Genomic DNA, 26,271 nt, shown 5'->3' on the forward strand with positions numbered 1-26,271 from the left:
ACTCTAAGGCTTCATTAATGATAATAGGATCTTCCGTGGAAATGAACCTTGGGGGCTCACAGGAGTGAGAACAATGGTTAAAGAGGTAGAGGAGGGAAAACACACACAAGAGTGAATCTATAGTCATACGGCAGTTGAGTGTCCCCCCTCCAGAGGCTGCGTCTGTTGGGAGATACTTGTGTGTATTTGTGGCAGGGGTGGGGAGGGGGGCTGTGGGGAAGACCACAGGCCAAACTTTGCAACCATTTCTCCTGGCTCAGCATTCCTTCTGTGTGCTGTCAGCAAAAAGGAACAGACAGAGGTGATGTTTTCATTGAAAATCAATTCGCCCAATGTGCACAAGATCGCCACAACATGGCACCCAAATGGGCCAATTCCCTGCGATTTTCCGCAGAATTACCCTCCATTCGTCTTCACAGTCAACTGAGCTTATCTCTTGGAGAGAACAGAGTCCAGGGTGGCTGAGTTATACTCTGATGCCAACTGTAAAATTTCCTGTTGTCCTGACAGCTTGTGAGACATGCAGGGAAATGCAGCATGTGCTGGAGATGCGAACCAGAGTGTCTGACATCAAAGCATCTGAAGGCTGGTGCCAGGTAAAGAAAAGGATGAGTGTGCCAAACCTAGATCAGGCCAACCATCAGTTTCCCAGGAGAAGGTTAAAAACTTGGGGGAGAAAAATAAAACAGACCAAAACCAACAAAATTCAGTTCTTCCTTAGAAAGAAATTGGACAGTTTTAGGATGGTGCTGGCTGAAAACTTAGATGTCCTGCTGTCCAAACAAAGCAAGTCCTGATGTCTGAATAGTCCTTTAAAGTCGACAAAGAACTTATAGCTGCGGGATCTCATTTAGGTTCTACAATATCCCTAGGAGCAAGTTATAAGACATTTTATCCCTATCTTCTTTGTGAGTGAACTGAAACAGAGTCTAGAAGGTTTGTCCAAAGCCACAAATGAATGGGTTATGGAGTTAGGCCTTGATCCAGGCCTCCTGACAGCTGTCTATTGGCTTTCTCTCCCTCCCATGCTCTGGCTGTTTTGTGTCATGCAAACTAGTTCTTTCCTTCGTCTCTGTAATATATGTAGTTCAGTGACTTCTCATGGGGCACTAGACAAGGCATCGGCAGGAAGTCACAATTCTTGATTTTCAGGCATTCACTGCCAGACTACAGTGCAGGGAACATGGCACTGTTCCAAGAATACATTCTGCTGGCAGTAGGGCCAGAGGCCATGAAGCATAAATCCTAACCATCCAGGGGCAACTCACTCTTCTATGCGTATTGGGCCCGTGTCTGCTAGCCCCAGGCCTATTCTCAGGGCTGCATGTCCTCCTCTTTTTTTGGATGTGAATTCCTGAATCTTGAACTTGTGCCCTTTATAGCACTGCATTCTCTCCTCTCAATCTAGAACCTGATATCCAGTTTGATTTTTCCAGCCTCCCTGTCACTACTTTTAAGATTTTATGGTTACTCCTCTGACTTTTGATTTTTTCACTCTGTCCAAGTGCCTTCCCTAGACCAGTATTTTTGGCTCTACCTTAGACCTACCACACAGTTTCTCTACTCCTGTTCTCTCTGGTTCTTAGTAAATGCCTGACTTTTAACTGGTTAGACCCAAGAATTCTAATTCATTCAACAAATCCTTGTGGGACATCTACCAGGCACAAGCCTGTGCTGTCTCAGCGATGTTTGGAGGGACTAGTGTCTTTATTCTTGGTCTAGTGAAGAGAGAAGACACTGAGGCATTTTATCTTAACATCTTGTCCCTATTTCAGCAGTTCCAAGGCGGAATAAATGGAGCTGAATAGCATTCCCCACTTGGAAGGATGTTGGTATGACTGCTTAATAGATTTGGAAGGAGGGCTCTGTTGCAATTCTTCATTTCCTTTGTCTATTATTGCAGGTTTTCATTAACCTTTGAGGTTTCTTCATTTTGTGGTTTGCATTTTAAGCATTTTCTGGTTTTGAAACTGCCTAGCAAATAATTCCTTTTGATCCAACTGCTTCCCTCAATTACTATTATATTTAACTCTTTTGTAAAATAGCAAACTCCACATGCCCTGGATATCTCAAACCACCATCTCACCCATCTGTAGCCCTTATGGTTAAGGGTTTCATTTAGGAACTGAGCTTCATGTACTTGAGGAAATGGTCTACGAATGCTAGAGTCTTCTTCTCTCCTCACCTGGGCAGTTCTCTTCCTTCTTCTAATCCTGACTGAAAGGAAGAAGAAACAAGGAAGGAAGGAAGGAAGGAAGGGGGGAGTGGGGAGAGTGGGGAAGGAAGGAAGAGTAGGGGACAGGGAGGCAGTGAAAGAGGCTAGATGAATGAATAGATACTTTGGACTTTGCCATGTGGTTTTATAAACATAATGGCATACATCTCAGTAGTATACATCCTCCCCTCTACAAATCCTGCCTCACATGCAGATTTCTGCATTGACTGTCCAATTCTGGATGATCTTTGAATCCCTCAGTCATTTAAATACTAGCACTTTGTAAATTTTAGTCAAAAAATTTTTGGACAAAAATATAAATTAGGCAATTTTGTATTACAGTATTGATAAAATAGCTAACATTTATGGAGTACTATTTCTTAGCAATTACAAAAAAGTCATGCATTATCTCATTTAATTTTTACTGCATGAGTAGGTGCTCAATGTTTTATGTCCATCTTACAGAAGAGGAAGCTGTGGTTTTGAGAGATAATGTAAGTTCCCTTCTCAAGGTGGCACCACTAAGAAATGGCAGAATGAGACTGAATCCAGGTCTCTCTGATTCTAGGCTCTTTGGTTTCTCAGTATACTAATGCAAATGGATACCCAGAGGGTACCATTGCCAACTCCAGTGAGCCACCTCCTTACCTTGTAAATACCTCAGGACCCTAAGTAACCCATGACAATCAGAGGACTAGATAAGGACCCTCTGTTGATCTGTATGTTGCTTCTTCTAAAGATTATTTTTCCTACTTTTTAGAAAAATATACCCATGGAAGTTATAGTATTTCCTTCCCAGAGTCCTGGGGCATGTGTACTCCCCTTTAAAGACCATGGTCTCAGCAACAGGGAGCCACTGAAGGTTAATCATTGAGTGGCAGGCTGTGGGGAAGGACACTGTCATGAAGGTGTCAAGGATAGGAGGGGTGTGAGGGTGAATGGCGGGGAGGGCAGGAGGCCGTTGCAGCTGTTTAGGCAAGATGTGGAGAGGCACAGGTGATATGGAGGGAGAAGGAGATGGCCAGATGAGATTTTTGGAGGGTGAATTTTAGGAACTGCTGGCTGCTAGAATGCAGGCAGTACTGTGTATTCCTGTCAGGAATATTTGCATTTTTAAGAGAGGCTGCCTGGAGGAATTGTAGGCTACCTCGAGGGCAAGAGGAGATTATTTTAGGGAGGGGAGGGTTACATCATCCTGTTTGCTGTCACCCTTGCCAGAGTGCAAGAACCTTGCTGCTCACCTTGCAGAAGCTTCTGAGAGGTCTTGGGGGCTTCTTGTAAGTCCAGCTCCCAGGAGGGCCAGCCCCTGAAACTCACTGGGGAAGCACAGACCATTCTCAGCGAAGGAGAGCCACTCAGGCAAGAGGATTCGCAAGGAATTAGAGGCTTCTTCCATGACCGATTCTCTACTGCCAGAGCCATTCCCTGCCAGGCTGAAGGGAGAATCTTCATGCAGGGCAAAACCATGTTGATTGTCCCCTTCTCTCCTCTTCATTGCACACTTGTGAAATCATAGTGTTCTAGAAAACTCAGAATGATAGAGCGATAAGAAATGACAGCCACGAAGTAGCATCCAACCTCTACCCAATGCTCTAATCTAATCTAATCTAATCAGAGAGCAAGAGGTGGTCTTGTTCACTGTGCTGTTCCCAGCACCTAAAGCACTGCCTGCCTTTTAGTAGGCCATCCACAGAGATTGTTGCATAAGTAAATTAACGGATGAATGACCAAGTCTTTCTGTAGAGATGCTCATTTCTCTCCACCTCAACATTTCCGAAGACAGTGTGTCCAGTGTGTCCCAAGGTGGTATTTTGCATTGTTCAACAATTACATGAAGAGCAAATTCTTCTTGTCCTTTAATAAAATACTTCCCCTTGTAATTCTCTGTGGCCTTGGGTTTGCACTGGAGGGACCCAGAACAAGGCCACCTTCTTTTCCACATGGCACAGCTTCTGATCCTTGAAGACAGTTACTTTCCCACTGAGATCTCTGCTTGGGCCAACTCCAGCTGGTTTGTCCAACCATCCTTCTCAGGTACGATGCGGTTTCCAGATTCTTCATGCTCACCATCCAGCCCTTCGATGAAAATCACTGGTAGCATTAGCAGGACAAGTGGTCACAGTGGTAGCAAGTTTAACAGTAGCAGCTTACATAACATTGCCGGGCATACTAACAATGTTTTCCACTTGTGTTGTGGTTCATAAAGGACTTTCATAGCTATTGTCTTATTTTACCATCCCGGTAACACTGGGAGGTCGATACTGCAGTCTCTCATTTTACAGAAGAGGGAACTGAATGTATCACTTGCCCAAGTTCTCATATCCAATGCTCTGCCTTCAAACCAGTATGCAGTACTCTTTCTGCTACAACATGTCTTTTTTAATGTGTTGCCAAACACTAAATACTCCAAATGTGGCCAGGAACACCACAAATCTTGATGGGAAAAGAAGCAGAAGGCAGAACCAAGACCAAAGAGCTGCCTGGCATGGAGGTGAGTAGTGTGTAAAGGGGTGCTGGGCAAGGCTGGTGCTGATGGCTGATGGTGAACGTGTGTGTGTGGGGGAGAGGGGTGGGTGTTTGTGAGAGAGAGAGGGGGAGAACAAGAACCCAGGGAGTTTTCACTTCTCTCTCCCTCCTCCCTCCACCTCCAGGCTGGGCACCAGACTTTCTTCCCCTCAGTAGCCAGGGGAGAGCCCCCAAAGCAGGGCAGCTGGGGAGCTGCTCACCTGGGGCCCACCACAGATTCCTCAGGTCTGACTTGGGCCCTCACTGGGCAACTTGGTCTTCCCCACTTCCCCTCTTGCGTCACCACATTGTGTTAGCCCCTGGGGAACACTTTTCTGGGTTTTCTCCTGGAAAATTTAATTTAGCAAATTCATAATACATACTTCAGTTCACAAAATATACCACTGAACAGTGTTGGGCAACTGAATTTTTCTGCAAATTTCCAACAGGCCAGAGCTTAGGAAGCATAAAGCACATCTGACTTAACTGGTCGGCCCAGCCTACCTGTGCTGGGAGAAATCAGCCCACAGTGGGCCCGGATGTGCAGAAACACAATGTTCCCTTTTGATGGGGGTTTCAAAGTGTTTGTTTCCTGGAATGGAGGCCAGCAGCCCAAGCGCTGCGGCTGGAAAAGGCCCTCAGGATTTATGAGCCTGCAGAAACTCTGTGTGCTGCTCATGTAATAAGAGGGAGACAGAACGTTCTGTCACCACGTCAGGTTCTCATGCACCAGGCCTTCTGGGAATGTTTCCCTAGTCTGAGAATTGAAGGCAGATGGAAGCAAGTTCTTTGGTTCACTTGCACCATCTTCTCTCCTTCTCAATTGCTACTCAAATCCAGAGAACCCGGAGGAACTCGAAGAAGAAAGAGCACAAAGCAAACAAACACAGCCCAAGGCACAGTGTTCATAGGAAGGCTTTTCTGATTGCTCTCTTACCCCAGGCTGACACCTCAATGGCTCAACTGCTCAGTCAGTCAATCAACAAAGGATATTGATCATCTCCAAAGGGGCTGTGCCTGGCATTGGATAGGCGGGATAGAACAAACTCCTAAACAGAGGCTGTGCTTCTAAGTAGGTGCTTGCCTTAGGCCTGAGTAGACACCCACAAGAGCGAAAACAGTAAGAGACGGTTAATTATTAATCAGGACTAGATTCCCTGGATTTCGTGCCTAACTGCTCTAGAGGGCAGAGGGGCAACTGCCTTCATCTGGTAGAACACAGGATGGGATTCTGGAGGCCAGGGGGCTTTCACTGGACTGGAAAACTAGACACAATGGAAACACCGAGGGACCAGTAACAACAGTCCAAATACAGTTGTCCCCTGCTTTTCCAAAAGTTTGCTTTAAACCACTCGGCTTCTATGAAAGACGTACATCAGTACCTGTTTTGCTAACCAAAAGAAATTCAAAGAGGACTTCTGCTTTTATGAAAAAAGGTGAAATGCAAAAGTAACGTTCATTGTTTCGCAGCCCCTGATTATGTTATAGAGGCCCCCGAGCAGAGCAGGCAGCCCGAACAACCACACTCAGCATCTCAGCATCAACTGCCGAGGCTTTAAACTGTGCCCAGATGCTTTATCTCGATGGACTTTTGTGCATCCAATTAGCAAGATGTGTCCTCTAAGTTATCAGAAAAGCCTCAGAGAGGTTATTTTTGGGGTCTGGGAACGTGCAAACATTTTTCCGTATAAATTAATAGTTAACAGCTTCTTCACTTTATGCTGTTTCAACTTACGAACGATTTCACAGGAACACCCTGCTTTCAGGTAGTGGGAAACCTGTAAATACAGCCTAATCTAGGAACTAGAAGCCCCGGTGATTGAGGGCCCCTGAAGCATGGCACGAAAGGGAATGGGGTAGGAAGTTATAAAAATGAGATGGGGATTGTGTTCCCTCTCGGGAGCTGAGTCAAATGCTACAAAGCAACTTTCCTAATGAGCTGAATTGTGTGCACACAACCCGTGTTTTAACTTCCTGGTGACCAACAGTTAAGTTAATCCATGCCAGGGGCCAGCACACTTTCTGTTCAGGTCAGGCAGTAAACATTGCAGGCTTTGCGGGCTGTAGGGTCTCTGTCGTAACTACTCAGCTCTGCAGTAGTGGGAACACAGCCACAGACAACATGTTAATGAATGAGTAGGGCTGGGTTTCAATAAAACTTTATAGATGGACACTAAAATTTGAATTTCATGTAATTTTCATGGGACATGGAATCTTATTCTTCTTTTGATTTTCAAATCAAAATGTAAAAACCATTCTTAGCTTGTAGGCCATACAAAACAGGGAGCAGGCTGGATTTGGCCCCTGGCCATCGTGTGCCAACTCCTGGTCTAGGAGAAACAGTATTGCATTTGTGGTAGAAAAGGAAGGAAGGGGAGGAAGAGGAAGAAAAATGGCATTTATTAAGTACTGACATTTACCTCTATTCGAGTTTAAAGTCATTTGCTCTTTGCTTGCTTCACATAGGTAAGTGAAAAGGACCTCTCATAAAAATATTGAAAAGGAGTGTATTTTTTTTAATTGAGCCATGCTGATGTAAGTCATAGCCACATTGGTTTGTGACTGTTCTATCTCAGTTACATTAGCCATTGTTGGCTCTACTTTCTCTGAGGGCCAGCACCTGCGTTATGGCTGCTCTATTTATATTGGCTCCCACAGACTTCTTTATGGAGTGGGCCTATGGTAATTTATTACTGTGCTGACTCAGCGAATTTGAAAGTATTCTGTGTGCACAGTACTAAGTATTAAAGGGAGCACATAATGAAAATATAAGACTTGGACCATAAGCATAAAGCAGTCTCTCTGGAATTTTGAATCCTGGTTTATTGTTTTTTAAAACATATCACAAATGCTCAGTAGTTTCAACCCCAATTTTCTTTCTTTTTAACATAATGATGCTTTCTTATTTATTCACTTCTATTCCCCACTGATCCTTTCTTCCTCTTCTAGGACATCTTCCCACACCATCCATCTGATCTGATCTCTCTGTTCCATGATCATAGCGCACGCATAGCTTACAGAACGTTTGCTTATGTTTCCTTCCTCCTGTTTATGACACATGCCAGGGGATGCCTCTTCTTTGCCCTTTCCAGCAGTCTACATCCACAGTTTAAGGGCAGGCGTGGGTCCTATTTTCACTTAAATACATCCTTTTTCTCCTTGTAACTCCTCAAATCCTGAGGTCCTGGCCTAGTCATCTTCTTTCATTTTGCATGTCAGATATACAGAGAAAGGTGGAGACAACATTAAGTTGTGAGCAACAGTGCTCTCTAACTATGGACTCCGAGAAACAAACTGAGGATTTTAGAGGGGAGGGGGTGGGGGGATGGGTTAGCCTGGTGATGGGTATTAAGGAGGGCACGTACTGCATGGAGCACTGGGTGTCATACGAAAACAATGAATCATGGATCACTACATCAAAAACTAATGATGTATTGTATGATGACTAACATAACATAATAAAATAAAATTAAAAAAAAAAAAAAGATGGCCTCTAGGCCCCTTAAGTTCTAGCCAGTGGTTAGCATGTGGCCACTGAGAATACACATGAGAAAATACTTATGCCAAACCCTTGTGTCATTTAAAATAACACCAGAGGGGCACCTGGCTGGCTCAGTCGGTAGAGCATGTGACTCTTGATCTCGGGGTTGGAAATTCGAGCTCCACATGGGGTGTAGGGATTACTGAAAAAAAATTTTTTGGGGGGGTGCCTGGGTGGCTCGGTCATTAAGCGTCTGCCTTCGGCTCGGGTCATGATCCCAGGGTCCTGGGATCGAGCCCCGCATCCGGCTCCCTGCTCGGTGGGAAGCCTGCTTCTCCCTCTCCCACTCCTCCTCTGCTTGTGTTCCCTCTCGCTGTCTCTCTGTCAAATAAATAAATAAAATCTTTAAAAAAAAAATTTTTTTTTAATCTTTAAAAAAACTAAAACAATAAAAATAAAAAATAAAATGACCAGCACTGGAGAGGATAGAGATAATAGGATGGAGAGAGAAGGTTCGGAGAAGAGTGGGTAAGGGAAACTGGGGCAGGAAACCTTAGAACACAAACCAACATGTTTAACACAACAGGGAAACACAGAAGATGAAGTGATGTGGAATTAGAAAAGCTGTCCTCACCCTCGTCTCTTTCTAAAAGTTTAGGAAAACTAATTTCAAATAAAAATTAGAAACAAAAAAGTATCAACTTTTAAATCCTTTAAAATCTATTATAGTAAAAAGAGAATCAAGAGGTAGAATAAACATATTCCAGTAAAACATGCCCACAAATCAAAACCCCCGCCTGCCGTTTCAGAATGAGCTCAAAGATATGAAGAAAATGTTAAAAGATATAAAAGAAGAACAGCATGAATTAGAAAGACCTCAGAAATGAAGTGACAGGACTCAGGGATAGATTTGAAATCAATAAAAATAAGTCAAAAAATGAAAATGAGAGCAGAAGGAATACCAGAGTGAATGAACACAAAATGAAAATACCTGAAGAGAAATTGAAGGTTAAGTGGCAGAAAAAATTTAAAATAAAAAAAGGAGTAGAATGAAGAGGGAAAAAGGATGTGTGATATTGTGACTAAAACTGGAGCCACACAAAGAAGATCCTGGAAGGGTAACAGGAGTCCCTGAAGAAGAAAACCAAAATGAGGAAGCAGAATAAAGGATCTTAAAAAATAGGGTTCAGAAAAACCTTCCTTAAAAGAAATTTAAGTTATATATTTAAGAGAATATTGACCAACAATGAAACATATTCTAGTAAAAAGATTGGATTTTAAAGCAAAAGCAAAAGCAAATGACTTACAAAGAAAGAATATTAGATCATCATTTTCAAAAGCAGCATTTCATGCCAACGGAGACGGAAGGACCTATTTCAAAGACTCAGGGAAAGAAGGTGTGAGACAAGGATTTTATACACAACAAATGGACTTTCAAGTGTAAAGGGCACCATCCCATTAACCTGCAAGAACTCAGGAAATTATACTCCCAAGAATCTTTTCTTAGGAATTTACTTGATTTTGAGCTTCAGACACCAAAACAAGTAGAGACATTGGCCAAATTCCAGTGGTTAAGTACTAAACAGTCAGCTACTTTTAGAACTAAGATTCAATGTGTGTCAAAAAAAGAGCAAGCATATGTGTTCTTTATGTTCTGATAATGTGGACAGAGCACGGCAATAGAGATGGGAGGAGGAGGAAAGCTCATGCTATTTTTTCCCCACTTTTTAGAAAATCCTATTGATGATGGTATCAGGTTATTCCACGGAGACTGTTGTATATATGATGTGGAGTAGAAAAAAATGAATACTTATGGTTCTTCTATTTCATTTGCCTTTATGTCCTTAAGATTCACGGTATGAAAGAAAAACACAGATGTAAGTTTTAGTAAAAACTCTTCTGATTCATTTGATTTAGAAGTATCAGTATGAACACACACACCAAGTTCATATTGATATTTTCAGTTCAAATTTATTTCAGATTATCTATCTATATCTATCTATCTATCTGTCTATCATCTATCTATCCCTAGTGCTCAGAATTTGGTCTTGAAATACCATTTCTCACTTAAAAATTTACAAAGCAAAGCAAAACAAGAGCCCCTAGAGAAATGGCTCGTTTAAAGTCTGAATAGAAAAAATTACAAGATGAGCTTAGAACATCTCATAATATCAGATAGCCAAGAAGCTATCAAAGCCACTAGGTTATATGAAACTGCTGGAGTTAGACAAGAAACATTCAGGAGCCAAATTGAAGAGACTCCAACTGGCCACAGATGGGCCAATTGGAGCTTTAATAATGATAATAATTGCAATGGAGTGAAACCCTTCAAATATGTTTAAATCCCTGAGTTCAAAATAATATTTAAAAAGACCAGTTGGTCACCTTTGGAGGATGATAGGGAAAGAACTCATTATCCAGAAAATAAGAGGAAAAATCAAATATTTCTTTTGCTTTTCTTATATAAACTGTACCACCAGGTGACTGAAGAGGAGACAAGGGAAAGCACCTCTTTATAAAACCATGCCAACTAATCAGTGGAAAGTAATGACAGTATTAAAATGTCACCACTTTTCAATCCTTAAAAAATTAATAGCTCTAGGCATCAAGCATCAATAGCTGTTAACATTGCAGAGAGACAACCAGACATTATGTGCCTCTTGATGAATGGATACAATTCCACCTACAATCTTTCCTAAGGGATCAGACCTGATTCCAGCTATTTCTGGATATAGCTCTGGATCTAGCTGCCAATTTGCAGGGGATTCTGAGGACAGAGGAACGTGTTGAACTATACCAGGAGTGTGCAGCATCCACATTGTGGGCATCTCTGCACATCAAAGAGCCAAGGTTCTTCAACAGGACCATGGAAAGAAGAGTGAGGGATGAAGGGGAGACATGTACATTCAAAGAGACCTAAAGAACAGAGCAAGTTTAAAAAATGGGTAAGACTAACTGTTCATGTCTAGGGAGGTATACTTGGCTGATAAAACCATAAAGAAGTACACTGAAGTGATTTCTGTAAAAGTCAGGAGACTTTTGGAGGAGGGATGGACTGAGTTGGGATGAGAACATGGAAGCACTTCTAGGGTAGCTTAATAGTTTCTATTTTTTGGCCTGGGTGGTGCTTATAGAGTGCTTACCTTACAATAATTCAATAAACCATATTTGGTGTGGTTTCTGTATTACTGTTTTATTTTATAATACATAGTTTTATTTTTTTAATTTTTTATTGTTATGTTAATCACCATACATTACATCATTAGTTTTTGATGTAGTGTTCCATGATTCATTGTTTGCGTATAACACCCAGTGTTTTAAAAAATAAAATGAAATGTCCCCAGGGACCCAGAGAGTTTAAAGAGCCTTTGGGAGTCTCATGGTTATTTCTAAACATGTACATTTCCTGGGTCACCAAGAACACAACAGTGTATAACCGACATTCTCCTAAGCCAAAGGCTCTAGCCCAGGCAGAAAGAGAAGCAGAGCATCTTTCCCTAGCAGTGTGGGTCATCACCACTCCACCCCAGCCTGCCTCAAGGTGTGTGTGTGCCTGGATGGGTGTGAGAGGGTAAGGGGTTGGTGATGAAGAGAGCGATGGAAGGTGTATGCATCAATTGCTGCACTGTGGATAATTCACTTATTTAAAAGAAATATATTTTAGCATTTTGAATCAAGATAACAGTAAACGATTAGGCACAAACAGCCTCTGTTAAGATTGTCACAGATATTGTGGGGAAATAAATATCTTTTTGGGGATGCAGTGATAACATTCACAGGCACCAGTAGCCCCCGTGCATCCTCACAGGTGAAGCTTCTAAGGCTCTCCAGGTGCCCACATCAATTGCCTTTGGTGCCATTTTGTTTTCCGGGGCACTTTGTCACTTTCCCTCACCCTTCCAGGTGAAGAGCTCCTTTCTGAGCTCTCAGGTCATTATTCTCCCCACCCCTAAGCTCTAGGACATGAGCATGCTAACAGTGCAGAGACTTGAGGAGTACCAAGGGCGCGTGTGGTAGGACAAGGAAAGGATTAGACTGGGAGGCCAGGCCTTGGGCTCCAGGCTGGGTTCCATCATTAAGTAGTAAGCATGTGAATACAGCTGATTCATCTCATCTCCCTGTGCTTGGTTTTATCATTTGTAAATGGAGGGACTTGAGCTATAATCTTTCTAAGGTTTCTTCCAAATAACAGTCTATTATTAATTGAAAGAGTCTTTGGCATCAAGAAAGGAAAACACATTACCAAGTGTGACATCACCAAGATTATGGTCATTATAGAAAAGCACTTGGCTAAGAGTTAGCATGTACAAGTTCTAATCCCAGCTATGCCCTTAATAACTGTGTATTTAAAAAACAAGTCCTTTATCTTGTTAAGCCTGTTTCCTCCTGCTAAAGTATGAATAACACTCATGTTTTAAGACTTTAAATGTAAGTGAAAAGGCAAATTACAGACTAGGAAAAAAATATTTGCAAGTCACATACCAATAAAGCCTTATATTTAAGAATATATAAAACATTCTCAAAACTCAGTGTTAAAACAAATCTAATTGGAAAAGGGGCAAAATTCATGCATAGACATTTCACTGAAGAGGATATACAGATGGCAAATGCATGAAAAGATGTTCACCATTATTAGCCATTATAGAAATGCAAATTTAAATCACAATGAGTTATCACTATGTACCTATCAGAATGGAAGGCTAAAATGGAACGTAGTGATAACAAACATCAAATGTTAGCGAGGATGCAGAGAAACTGGATTATTCATACATTGCTGGTGGGAATGTAAAGTGGTATAACCGCTCTAAAAAACAATTTATCAGTTCCATTCAAAACTAAAAATGGATTGACCATATAGCCGAGCAATTGGAGTTTGGGGCAATTTTCCCAGATAAATTAAAACTTATTTCCACACAGTTACTTGCATATCAATGTTTGTAGCAACTTTATTTGTAATAGCCCCAAATCAGAAAATACCCAAACGTCCTTCAATGGGTAAATAGTTGAAAAACCCTGATATATCCATACCATAGAGTACCACTTAGTAATGAGGTGGAACCCACTATCAAAACACACAACTTGGATAAACCTCAAAAAAATTATGCTAGGTGAAAAAAAAAAAGCCAATTCGAAAGCATAGGTGTAAGTGAACTACTCTGATACTGGTATACTGGAATTAAACAGCTGAGTGAATGAATGGCAGATGATGAGAAGCGGGTTTTTGTCTGCTGGAGTGGGAGGTTACAGATAAGCAAGAGAAGAAGGCTAGAATGATCATGTAATTTATTACAGTTAGAGATACCGGTTTAGACTCATGTTTAGCTTAATAGAGATACAGATGGTTGCATTTAAAAATATTTATATATAGTGTACATACACAGGTTAGTATACACGTATATATTTGCTTGCTTTGCCAGCTGAGAGGGCCAAGAAATAATGACATACTAAGAGCAATACGCAAACCTAGTGCCCATATCTTGGCTTCTAATACCATTCTTTAATAAAAGGAACTTAGAGCCTTAGAGAAATGATTAATTCTAGGGCTGGCACAGGAAATACACAAGATGAGCCTGGAACATCTTATAAACCCAGAAAGTAAAAAGTGCCACCAACCCCCCTCCCCCCACCAAAAAAATTATGCACATGCAATGATGATATGTCAAAGAAATATAGGAGTCAATTGAAAGAATTCCCAATGGCTATAATTCTAATAATTTAAGCAACAAAATAAATCAGGTGGTATTAGAATATAACCCAGAATATAAAATCAATATCCATGAGTCCATATCAATATAAATCAATCATTAAATAAATGAATATGTGGGTATAAAAGACAGATTCTGTATGATTCCATTTATATGAGATATCTAGAATAGTCAAATTCAGAGAAATAGAAAGTGGAATGCCTCGGCTGGGGAGAGGGGGAATGGGGTGTTGCTGTTAATGCATACAGAGTTTCAGTTTTGCAAGATGAAAAAGTTTTGGAAATTAGTTGCACAACGTGAATTATACTTAACACTACTGAAGTGTGCACTTAAAAATGGTCAAGATGATAAATTTTCTGTCATGTGTATTTTACCGTGATTAATTTTTTTAAAGATTAAAAAAAAAGACATTTTTGGAAAAAATGGTGGAATCTAAAGTCTGTATTTCAGCTAATAATATTGTTCCAAAGTTAATTTCTTAATTTTGATAATTGTACTATGGCTATGTAAGATGTTAACATTAGCGGAACCCGGGTGGAGGCATTAAATAGAACCCTGTACTGTTTTAGCAACTTTTCTGTAAGCCTAAAATTATTTCAAAATAAAAAGTATAAAAAAAACCCCACTCTTCTGTGCGTAAGGATTTCAAGTAATTTATATAGATACGCAGTCCCGAAGGAGAGAAGCATAACTCTCCATTTCTTAAGTGTGGGTTCTGTGTAGTGAGTTCCTTCCAAAGAACAAAGTATGAGAAAGTGGGGGGAGAGGGGTGAAAGCAACTTGCCAGCCAGGTGGTCAGGGTTAAAATCAGCAGTGATGAGTCTTGATAGTATGTACACTTTACCTCTGTGGTCATCTCTCAAGAACATATGACCCCAGTCTAACTCAACTGAGGAACATACATGGGCCAATACCCCTCAAAATGGTCAAGGTTATTAGAAACAAGGAAAGTCTGAGAACCTGTTGCAGCTAAGAGGAGCCTAAGGAGACAAGACTAAATGTAATGTGGTCTCCTGGAAGGGATTCCAGAACATAAGAAAAGGATGTGAGCTAAAAATTACAGACATCTGAATAATATATAGTTAATAATAATGTAATAATTTGTTTCATTAATTGTGACATAGATCCCACACTATACGGTAAGGCGTTACTGATAAGGGAAACTGGCCTTATTACAGGGTCTACGGGAACTATCTTCACAACTTTTCGTAAATCTAAAACTATTCTAAAAATAGACTTTATTTTAAAAAGGCTACATATTGCACAATTCCATTTATGTAACATTCTTGAAATAAGACAATTGTTGAGCTGGAGCACACATTAGTGGTTGCCAGGGATTAGGGCGGTGAGGGAGGGAGCGGAGCGGTCAGCAGAGGGAAATCTTTGTGGTGATGGTATACTGACTGATGGGGGCGGTGTTTACACAGGGCCGTCCATGTGACAAAACTGCATAGACCTATGTGTGCGCACACACACGAGTTCATGTATAACTGGTAATACGCTCTGTGAACTGTGCCAATGTCAATGTCTTGGTTTCGTTATTGTACTGTGGTCGTATGGGATGTTGACGTGGGGTGGGGGAGGCAGTTCGGAGACGGTTGCCCTGGACTTCTGTGTATATTCCTGAGCATCCTCCCGGGAAGCTGTAATTATTTCAAAATCAAAGTTCCCAAAGTCTTTGGAATATTGGAGACCTTCTGAGACATCAGACGTCCACTAGCTTAGCAAGTTATATTCATGGGGATGGGACTCTGACACTACCTGACATGTTTGCACAGGCTGGTGTCTGGTTGTGTTAGGATTCTCCAGAGGAGGAACAGAACCAATAAGATTATACTTCTATACAGACAGAGAGAGAGAAAGAGAGAGGTTGATTTTTTATAGGAATTGGCTCACTTGGTAATGGAGGCCAGGAAGTCCCACAGTCGGCCGTCTACAAGCTGGAGGCCCAAAAAAGCCCGTGGCGTCCTTCAGTCCACACTCCAAGGCCTGAGAACCCGGGGAGCTGACGGCGTGAATCCCAGTCAGAGGGCAGAAGATGAGATGTGCACTGAGAGGCCATCTCAGCAGTGAGGCACAAAAGGAGAGGTGAATTCCCCCTTCTTCCTCTTGTTCTATCCAGAACCTCACGGCACCAGATGAGGCCCAGCCACACCGGGGAGGGCAATCCACTTAATTCAGCCTACTGGTTCAAACTAATCTCACCTGGAAACACCCTCACAGACCCACTTAGAAGTAGTGTTTCATCTGGGCAACCTGTGGCCAGTCAGGCTGACACATAAAATGAACCATCACGTCTGGTTTCATTGTTTTCTTCCAGTTGTTTAGTTTGGGGATAGATTTAGGGTCTTCTGGAGTAGTATTAATGAACGCCGCAAGGGAAATCTTGGGAGACGGGTCTTGGGGATCTCAGGGGCAAGGTGAGAAGCAACAGCAAAGATCATCTCTACCTTCCAGAGATGCACAGATCTCAAATTTTTTTTAAGCTTTGTTCTCACAAAATCACTTTTGTGAGAATGAGAAAAAGATGCCTACCTGGTGAAGATGCCACAGCAAGGATGCACGGCTTGACAAAGACTGTGCAGGCTGGATTTCAGCTCCTACTTTCTTTCTCAGCCAGGTCTGTTTGTGCAGGGCACAACCTCCACAACTGGACATGGTCGCCCTGGCTGAGGATTATACTCTGTCACCTGGGGTATTATTAAGAACAGTAACCAAAAGAGTGGTTTGAGAATTTGTGGGTTGTGGACATGAAACTTCCCAGAGGAGGTGGGGTTTGAATTGAACTTTAAAAGACATGGAGAAGTTGAACAGGTAGAGAATGGGAGCAGGGAGTTCATGATCTGGATTTGCTTGCATAAAGCTCAGTGAGATTTTTGTCTTCCTTGTTCTTCCTTACATTGTTTGGTACTTGGCAATGTGCAGATAGGGAAGGAAATAAGGAAAAAAGGAAGGAAAAACTTGATTTTATATATATATATATATATATATATATATGATTCTGTTTTTTTCCCACTGATCTTCCATACCCTCACATCCTTTGATCAGATTAGGATAGGATAGACTATGTTGAGCTGACAACCCCAACTTGTCATTGGCTTTACACAATGGTGGGGGATAAAAATGGAAACTCAATGTGGGACCTGTTGGGGAGGCGCAAAATGACGGCATTGGAGACTTTAGACTTGCAGATATCCTTGAGAGTTTAACCTCCCATTTGAGAGTAAGCAAGGGAGACTCCAGTAAGTTTGGCACCTGGGCACAGAATTCTTTTAGTGACCAAGCAGAAATACATCCCAGGTCTCTCGATTCTTATTTTACTGCTCTGTCCACTAAAAACGGGAGAATTACATTTTAAAATATCAAGCTTAGTAATGAGAGAAGATGTGTGGTTTCGAACCCTTTTGAGGTTTTACTATTTCTAATTTGTTACTTTCCAATTTAGCATAGATAAATGTCAGTAAGACTTGGAAGCAGTTTTCCCTCTAATTAATTCTGGAAACAAAAGCCCTCATGACACTTTAGGAAGTTCACTGCCACCGCTGTGTAACAAATAAAACCCTGGGTGTGGGCATTTCCCATAAAAGTGAAAGTGTTACTGGTAACAGTGGAGATGCACACCCCAATTAGCCCCCTTCCCGATTCCTTTTGCGCCCCCGGTCATTATCTCATCTAACCTATAAAGAGCCCTGTGACCTTGGGCCAGTCCTTTAGCTTTTCATATCCTATTGTCTTCACTCCCTATCACGTGTGTGACAGGTTAAAATTTTGAAGTCGTAATTATTTCCAATATGCCCACTGTGCCGCTGGTGTCCTCCCCCCAGTACAGGCAGCGAGGCTGGTTTGTGCTCATCCCCTCAGGGCATGTATCTGACAGCAGAAAGCAGAGGGGAAAAGAATTAAAGACTTTTTTTTTCCCCCCTGGCTTTTCCGTTTCAAATGCCTAGAAAACTAGAGAAGTAGAAAGGACTGGGGCACAGGGAAACAATTTGGAAGGAAGTAGGAGCAAGGTTTCCCCTCTAGGTTAGAAAGAGGACCCCTAGGCCTGGAACTAAGATTCTGCTATGCTGGTGGAATGGGGGCTTAAAAATTAATAATGTTGAGTTGCAGAGAAATTTAACGATATCTATTCCTTCTACCCACCTATTTGTAGACTGAGATTCATACCAGCCCCACGTGTGAACACATCTGACTTTCCCGAGAATCTTTGTCAGCACATTGCCACTCTATGGACTGATTAAAACCCCCAGAAGATGGGCCAATCCATTCCAAGGCAACAGCTTTGTCCCTGCTGGTGGGAAGAGATTAGGGGCACTCTGGGAAGTCATTGCTGATTTCAGAAATACCACCGGTCTAATGAACCCGAGTTGGAAAGAGGACTATATAAGGCTTTACATTTTCCTGGTTCAGTGCAAGATAGTTGGCAGAGAGGGAAAGGAGGGCAATTCTACTTTGTTAGAAGTTGCTGACTAAGTTCTCTGAGCCCCAGGAGGCTACCCAAAGCGCCAGTGCTTGACCATCCTGAGGCTGCCCTGACAGCCTACTCGACGACTTCCATCCGTTCCACCAGACTTCCGTTATTCCACTGTGGGTGCTGCAAATACCCAGAGTCCTAATAAATGTCACAGCAGGTCCGATTGATAGTAGGGGATGAAAGCTGCTCACGACATTTCCTACGTACCTTGTTGGCTTTTGAAAGTGGTACATCAGGTTAGATAAAGAAGGAAAATGAAAAATACACAAATGTATGTATGTTTACATACTCTCCAAGTAGAATGTACAAATACTACTTCAATAGGGCTTTAAAAAAAACCAACTTTAACTCTAAACGCAAAATTGGAACAGAGTGGGAAGAGAAGAAAGGACCAGCCTGGGGGCTCGCCGCTTCTTCTGAGATGCCATCACTCTTACCACTTGCCACATTTCACTTAGAACTGCGAGTTGGTTTTTCACACTCAGGCCTTGTAAGTTCCTTCAGAACAAGGACTTCTTACTCCTGGCCCTTGTCCTCAAGGGTCTTGTTCAGACTGGTAGACTTTGGCTAGGTGATCTATAACTGTCTGTGGTTGATTAACTAGCCTTTCCTATCACTCCAAACTTTAAATCCAGCCAGGGATCTATCCTTCAGATACCTGACATCACGGGATATTTGGTAAGAAAGCTTAATCCCCATCCATAATGTTCTAAAAATTTAGGACAGGATAGGTCTCCAACATTATACAACAAACTCTGATTGCTTTCAGCAGAGGCCCGACTGGTTCTTTGAATCAGCCATTGGCCTTACGTCCAGGTGTAATATATTCTGAACAGTAACCCAGTAAATCAGACTCAAATCTTGCCCCAAATGTACTTCCCAGATTCATACAAGAGGCAGAAGTTTGGTTAGAATTTTCTCAATGATTCTATATCCAGTTTGTGTGAGCAAAGACCCCCCAAATACTCTTAAACTCCTTAGTGATGTGAACCAGATGGAAAATAAAACAAAAGAATTCACAACTCATGTTAGACTGAATTGAATGTCTTTAATTTCACACAATGAATAACATATGAATAGGATTAACTTTTTTTTTTTTTTAATAGTTAAGTGCTCTATACTGTGCTAACCTGATCTGGTAGCGAAAAAGAGTGAGCTTTCTTTTAGAAAAAATGTTTAAAACCCAACATCTAAGACCATGGAGGAGCATGACAGTAAAGCATGCTAGATGTATCTACGCCTCAAATAACAGCAAGTCCGTGTTCATTTTAAATGTACAAAAATGCTTTATGAATAAAAACTGTTACAAAAAGAACATTTCAAACAATGTACAATTTTCTTGCCTCTATATTCAATAAAATACAAATACATTTTTTGTTCTAAAATATGTTTACATACAATCAAAGTAGAACATGCAAATTACACTTTAAAAAAGGCTTTTAAAAACCACTTATGAATACAAACTAAAAATTAGCCAGCACGACTTATAAGACAATCTTGTGCCCCATTTTTTCTTTTGAAATATATATATACATATTTAACACATCATGTGCATTTATTATTATTTAAGAAATAGATTTTTTTAAAAAGGAAGAAAAGAAAGACACCAACCTAGGTTGGAACTGCCCTTCTGTGTTGACCGGTGGCAGCTCTTCTCAATCCTTCCCCCCCTGTAGTGTTTATTATACCTGGGGAAGTGGGCAATCGATATCCAGGAAGTTTCTTCCTTGGTTGATATGTGCTTCTAAGACTGTTCCCCAAATGACCGAGTCCCACGGGAGGGAAGACTCATCAGTGGGGCAAACTCTCCAAGAAACAAGAAGCAGAGGGAGCCTTGTATTGTGGAAAGAAACTTTAAAAAACACCAAGAAAATGCTACGGTATATTACAGTTCGAGTTTCTAGGCACTGTGATGACATTATCTGTAAGCTCTGGCATTTGGACCATTGTGATACTAGAGGGTAGTGTTGAGAATAATGTCTATATTTATCTACTTTTACATGATGAGAAGGACTGAAAATCCTGCAATGTAACACTTAAATGGCTTTTGAGGCATTTCGGCTTCTGCCACCCCGTCTCTCTCCATGCTACAGTTGGCATTTAAAGGCTTTGGAAATATATGTATAGACTTTAGACAGTTCCCAGGTAAATCTTCCTAGTGGTAGGGAAAAAAATATTCTCCAAAAACTCATTATCTGAATATTGTTGGGTAATAAGCTGTAGGAGTGGGATTTTTCTACTAAAGTACTAAAACCAAATCCTTTAGGATCTGCATGTAGTACATCACCTTATACTATAATTCTGTCACCACTTGCTTATCATATTTATAGAGCCAGCAATGTGCAGAACACAAATTCCGGCTGCCACAGAACGTGGCCTCCCACTCCAGACAGCAGCCAAGTTAACATGCTAATCCTCTGTCAGCCCTTAGTCACCTACTCCGGGCTGTCAGTGGCTGTTGGGTCCCGGTCCTGCCAAGTCACAAACCAGCCCGTGACATGCTCTCCTTTCTTTTGACCTATCTTCCTTGGGTTGTAGCCGGAGCCATGCTATTAGAGGAAGTTCGACTTTTCTATCTTTCATTTGAGATGAGGGGTTGAAAAGCAAGTGGCTCCTCAGCCACTTAGGAAGGTGGATCAGAGACCCATCATCACCTACAAGGAGGCTTTTACATCTCAGTTTCATCCTTTGCTCACCCCTAATCAGACTCCCTGTAAGTGGGTTCACACCTGCTTGTGGAAGGAAAGTATTCCAGAAAACAAAACAAAACAAAAACCACCACCACCAAGAGATTTCTAATGAAATAATTTGTGGCGGTGTTTTATGGAGTCCCGTGCATCCCAAATGACATCTTCTCTAAATAAAAATGCAGCCCCAGAAGGCAGTGTTGACTGGCTAGAGTCTCCCCGGTCCGGGTCAGGATGGCTGGGGTTCTCATCCTGGGTCTGCAGTGAATGAGAGGTGAAACTAGACTGGCCCAATGTTGAGCCTGGACAGGAGAGGAGAGGCTAACGGGAAGGGATTACTTAGAGAACAAGGAAATGGTTGTACCAATGAGATGAGTTAATTTAATGGAAGGTAGAAGGAAAAGGAAAATGTCACATGACATTGAAGGGGAGCTGGGCAGGGGAGAGAGGAAGCTTGTAGGTGCTGGGACTTGCTTCCACCTTCCACGGGCTATTCAGCATGTCTCACCCTGGGTCCTCTGCAGTTTTCTCATCTATTCTTAGGGTCATAAGCGTGGAGGATTTGCATTTAACTCACATGACAACTGTAGAACTGAATTTACGAATAAGTTAACAAGCCTGCTGCATCCCTCCAGGAATACTTTACCTCGGTCTGGAAATTCTAATGCATCCTTAAGTTATCTGACATTTCTCTCCAACTAGAGATGTTAATGTCAATTAGGGGTTGGGTCTTTCTTTAAGAAGCTTAGAGAGTGGCAGCTCATTCCTGTCTGCAGGAAGATTTAGTCTACTCACAGTCTCGGTTGGGGAAATAGTACTACAACAGCAGAAGTAAGAGGGGCAAAAAGAAAGAATGAAGGAACTGATTTTTCAAAGTCTGACAGGAGAGAACCCCCTTTATGGTTTAATTGGAATGAAAATGGTTGCTCTTTCATAGCAATGGTGGGGTGAGCGGGGCTAATTTAAATCTTCCTCTCCGGTGACTTTAGAACCACTCAGACATGGCTTGGGAATGACAAATTGAAAGTGGCTGGTTTGATTTTGCTGTTCAACTTGTGTGAAATGCCAAAGGTCCACCTAGGTCACAAATAGAGTATCTATGACATAAGCTTTCAAGTACAGGAGAATGCATCCCTTTAAACTTACATATTGCTAGGATTAAATGTGACTGACCTAGTGGGGAGCAAATGATGTTAAGTCCAAGGTGACAGTGCAGAATAGTGTGAGTAATTTCAACCAATTGTTGGTGCCATGACAAAGCAGTGATGTTCGCAAGCATATTAACTTGGGATTTTTAAATTTACTTTCATAGATACCCCATCCCTTATTCTCCTGTGTTCCCAACAAAAATCCATCTCTCTCTAAGGAAACAGTGTTGTGTTCTGAAGTGATAATACAATTTCCAGCCAGTCCCAACTTCCTGTAAAGAAACTTAATTTGGAGGTAAACCAGATACTCTAATTCCCATTAGAAAACTGAATTCTGTCTCTCAGTGTCTCTCTTTTTATAATCTACCATGCCAGGTGTTTGATGTCTTGGGGAAGGTTAGGGGAGGAGGAAGGGAGGAAATTGAAAATACTTATTTGAAATTTCCACATCTGACTTTTAGAAAACATCTACGGCAATGGAGTAACTTCATATTCATTCTGAGTCTTCTTAACATGTTTTACTTGAGCTGTGGAAATGGGTGATAGAGATGGAATATCTGTCCACGCTAAACCGATGGCTAGAGTACAACTTGGATGAGAAATGTACAGTTGAAATTGACCATTTAAAAGACGATTTGTCACACACAGTTTGCATCCATGCAGACTGATAGATTTATAATTACATTATGTACAAAAATGTTTTAGTTTATTAAGGCAACCACAATTTGGATACTTTGTCCAAGGTGGCTTCATACAATTGGAGTGGTGATACCCTTTGAGCATTTTCTTTTCTTTTTTTTTTTTTTTTCCAGATAAGAACACTTACTCCCATTTGCTTTTAAGAAATAATCATCAAGAGATAATGGACTTATTCTATTGTCTTTTTGTTTCCTTTTTTCAACGACCTATTATGATAGTTACTTGTATGAAAATTCACATACCAAGGCATTGCTAGACATTTGTCTTTCTGGTGGGTCTGGGGTTTCAATTTTTGGTGATCTGTCAGTTATTCCATTTGCTGTGGGTTTATTAAAACCGTTTTATTCTGCCTATTCTCTGCTGATATGTTTTAAGTATAAAAATAACCTGGTTGACACCCCGGCCAACATATCCTCGGCTGCTCTAAATCACTCATTAAAAAGGCTCTATCAATACTGAGCATCTGTCTCACGATGACTGGGATTCAAAGCCAAGTTCCTTGGGACAGCATGCCAAGGGTGAACATTACAACACACATAAAGTTTACATTATTTAGGCGTGTACCAAGGAAAAGGCAGCAAGTAAGTTAATGAAAAGGTATATGGAAGTACAATGGGCAAAAGGAAAACTAGGAACTGACTACGCTAAATCTCAGCGTGTGGTACAGAGGCGGCGTGCGGAAGAATACGAATGCGTGTCTAAGGTTGCCTATCACTAGAATTCCACCTTCTGATGACGAATCCATCTGAGAAACTGTATGGTTAACGGAAAGATTCAGGTCACCTGAAGATGATGTGGGTGCCCCAAAGCCTAGCCGAGCTTGGAAAAACCAAAATAAAAGTAAAAAACCAATTAAATGGAAATGGGTTACAACAAAGCCAGTCGAGAAATCTGCAGCTTTTCTCCCCTTGGAATGTTTCCTAATTGAGGGTGCTTCCCTTTCAATTTTCCTGGCCAGCAAATGCAATGGAATCAGAGACGCACCTTGGATGCAGGAGGTCAGGTGGCTGTCAGAGAGCACCACCGGCTCTTTCTCCTCCTCCGTGGGTCTTCTGCTCGCCTGCAAAGGATCGAGCCATACTGAAGTGCCGCGTGGTTTGGAACTGCTGTAAAGCACAGACAAGCTTCTTTTGACGGCGTCCCCCTGCTTTGCTTTCCCAAGAGCTACTGATGGATCCACCCCGTCATCTGGCTCGATTGTGCCTGCCCAGCTTCAGGAGAGAGGGGCATCGGTGTCCCTGCAGCGTGGGATTCCGCCCCCAGCCCGGCTCCCTGCACTCCCCAATGTGTCAGTTCCCCCGGCCCCAGGTCCAGACGCCCAGACCCACCCTAGGGAAGGCCATCGCTCTCACTCCCTCGGGACTTCCTCTGCCTTTTGGCCTTCACCTCCTCTTCCTGGGGCAGGGGCTGCTGCGGGGGCGGCTGCTGCGGGGGCTGGGCGGGAGGCTGGGGTTTGTGTTTCCTCTTCCCTCCTCCTCGGGGGGTCTTGGGCAGGGGCGGGGGCGGCGGCGGCGGGGGCGGGGGCGGGGGCGGGAGGGGCGGCGGCGGCGGCGGGGGCAGGGGCGGCGCCTCCCGGGCCATGTGGATGACCGCCTCGATGGTGGCCATGATGGTGTCTTGGGTGGCCGCTGGCTCCAAGACGAGCGGGCTCAGGCTCGGCTTCTGCCCCCTCTTGCTGGGAAGGTCGATGCATTTTTCCAGCACCGGCATTTGGTCTCTGGAGTCCTCGTCGAACTGGGTGGGCTGCTTTCGGGGACGCCCTCTCCTCTTCTTGACGAAGTTGTTGCCTGTCTTTGATTGTCTCTGCAGCCGCTTGGCCTTCAGGATCTTGTTCACGTGGTCCAGGTTCTTCTTGGTGGACAGGATCTTGGTGTAGTTGCACATCTTGCGCACCTCGCACTGGATGGCCTCGATCTCCCGCCGCTTGAATCGCTTCTTCAGGGAGGAGTTGGCTGTGGGAGAGGAAAGAGAAGACTGAGCACGGGAGGCAAGCTGCCCCAAACCCAGCCTCGGCAGTGACAACTGGCACTGTATTGGGCTGTGAGGATTCTGGAGAAGCAATGCTGAGGATGTGACCCGGTATCTATTCTTCCTTTCTCTTTATGAAAATGGAAAATAATAAAAATAAACAGCGGTTAAATATCTTCTGTGGACATGGCATTCCTATTTATACCATTTCAGTCTCCACAACAATTCTGTGAAATATTCTTGTTCCCATTTTTAAGACTTAGAAACCAAAGCTCCTACCTTGTAGGAAGCTCTACCCTGGGGGTCAAGGTCAGAATCAATGTTCCCATGACCTTTCCCTATTATAACTTTTATTTTTTATTCAGCCTTTTGACATTTGATCTGATTGAATTTAGGATTAGGCTATGCTTTCTCTTTTTGTAGAAGATGTTGAATGAAAAAAATGGCCAACAGTCCTTTAAAACAAGCAATCTGGATCATTCCTACGTACTATCAACCTCAAAAAAGACATACCTTAACCTCATGGGGAGTATGTATGTAGGTGAACCTATTTACTTCTAACCCTCCTCCACAGAAGGGGGGATTATTTTCTGGGACACTCTATTTGGGATGACACCATTTCTCTAATTTTTGCCCCCAACGTTCTGCATGTGAAGCTGCCTGATAGTGTCCAATGACCGACTCCTTCTTAACCAGTTCATCCTCTGGACACCTCGAGGGAGATCAGCCAGGTGTTTCTGAGTCATTCACACTCCCACTACTCGGCTGTTTGTTGTTTGCAAAGAGCTCTTTTCATATCCTGCTGGCCAGATGCACCTGTATTGCAGGAGTCAAGGAGTCCAGAAGTCCCTACTGCCACCACCACTGACCAGCCTTCAGAACCCCTTCATTTGCAAGTTCAGACACTGTGAAGTGTGAATGGCTTCAAGACGTAGCAGACCTTTCCCCCTTTAGGTCATTTTTCCTCCCTGTGCTGTTCATGAGCAGGCACACGTGTACATCCATGGGTATGCGCGTGCGTGCGCTCACGTGCGTGCACACACACACACACACACGGGCACTCGCACATACTCTGCTGCCCCACCTTCACACTGGCCCCTCCCTTTTTATGAACTCAAGAAGTGTGTCCTCACTTAGTTTTTTGCTGCCGTGATACACCCTAAATGCTCAACCCCAGAGACACCCATGGAGAAGATGCTGACCCTACCAAACATTACGAGACCGACAGGAAATGTGTTACGGTTTGCTCTGTTATTCCATGTTTTTTCCAGCCAGTAGAGAGGCGGAATACGTATCTTAAGGGAAATGAGGAACAAAAATGCTGCAAACATGGATACCACTCTCGCTTATTCTGGGGCACTCCCACTTTATTCCTTTCCCTGCTTTACC

At 42.5% G+C, this 26,271-nt stretch overlaps 1 protein-coding gene and 1 long non-coding RNA gene across 4 annotated transcripts in view; one reads left to right on the forward strand and one right to left on the reverse strand.

Annotated features, from left to right (window-relative positions):
- Positions 1 to 4,162: 4,162 nt before the first annotated feature.
- LOC144379850 (uncharacterized) lies at positions 4,163 to 24,847 on the forward strand. Its single transcript, XR_013443324.1, has 3 exons — positions 4,163 to 4,249; positions 4,636 to 4,706; positions 24,724 to 24,847. It is a non-coding gene; the product is annotated as an uncharacterized LOC144379850 (long non-coding RNA).
- Positions 19,409 to 26,271, reverse strand: part of SETBP1 (SET binding protein 1) — a 363,437-nt gene continuing 356,574 nt past the window's right edge. For all 3 annotated transcript variants that reach the window (XM_036116481.2, XM_036116484.2, XM_078060382.1), the window contains one exon: positions 19,409 to 24,866. In XM_036116481.2, coding sequence (XP_035972374.2) covers positions 24,244 to 24,866 — 623 coding nt within the window. In that variant the 3' untranslated portion in view covers positions 19,409 to 24,243. The remainder of the gene's footprint in view (positions 24,867 to 26,271) is intronic.

This window comes from Halichoerus grypus, chromosome 13, assembly GCF_964656455.1.
Source record: "Halichoerus grypus chromosome 13, mHalGry1.hap1.1, whole genome shotgun sequence".
Lineage (NCBI taxonomy): Eukaryota > Metazoa > Chordata > Mammalia > Carnivora > Phocidae > Halichoerus > Halichoerus grypus.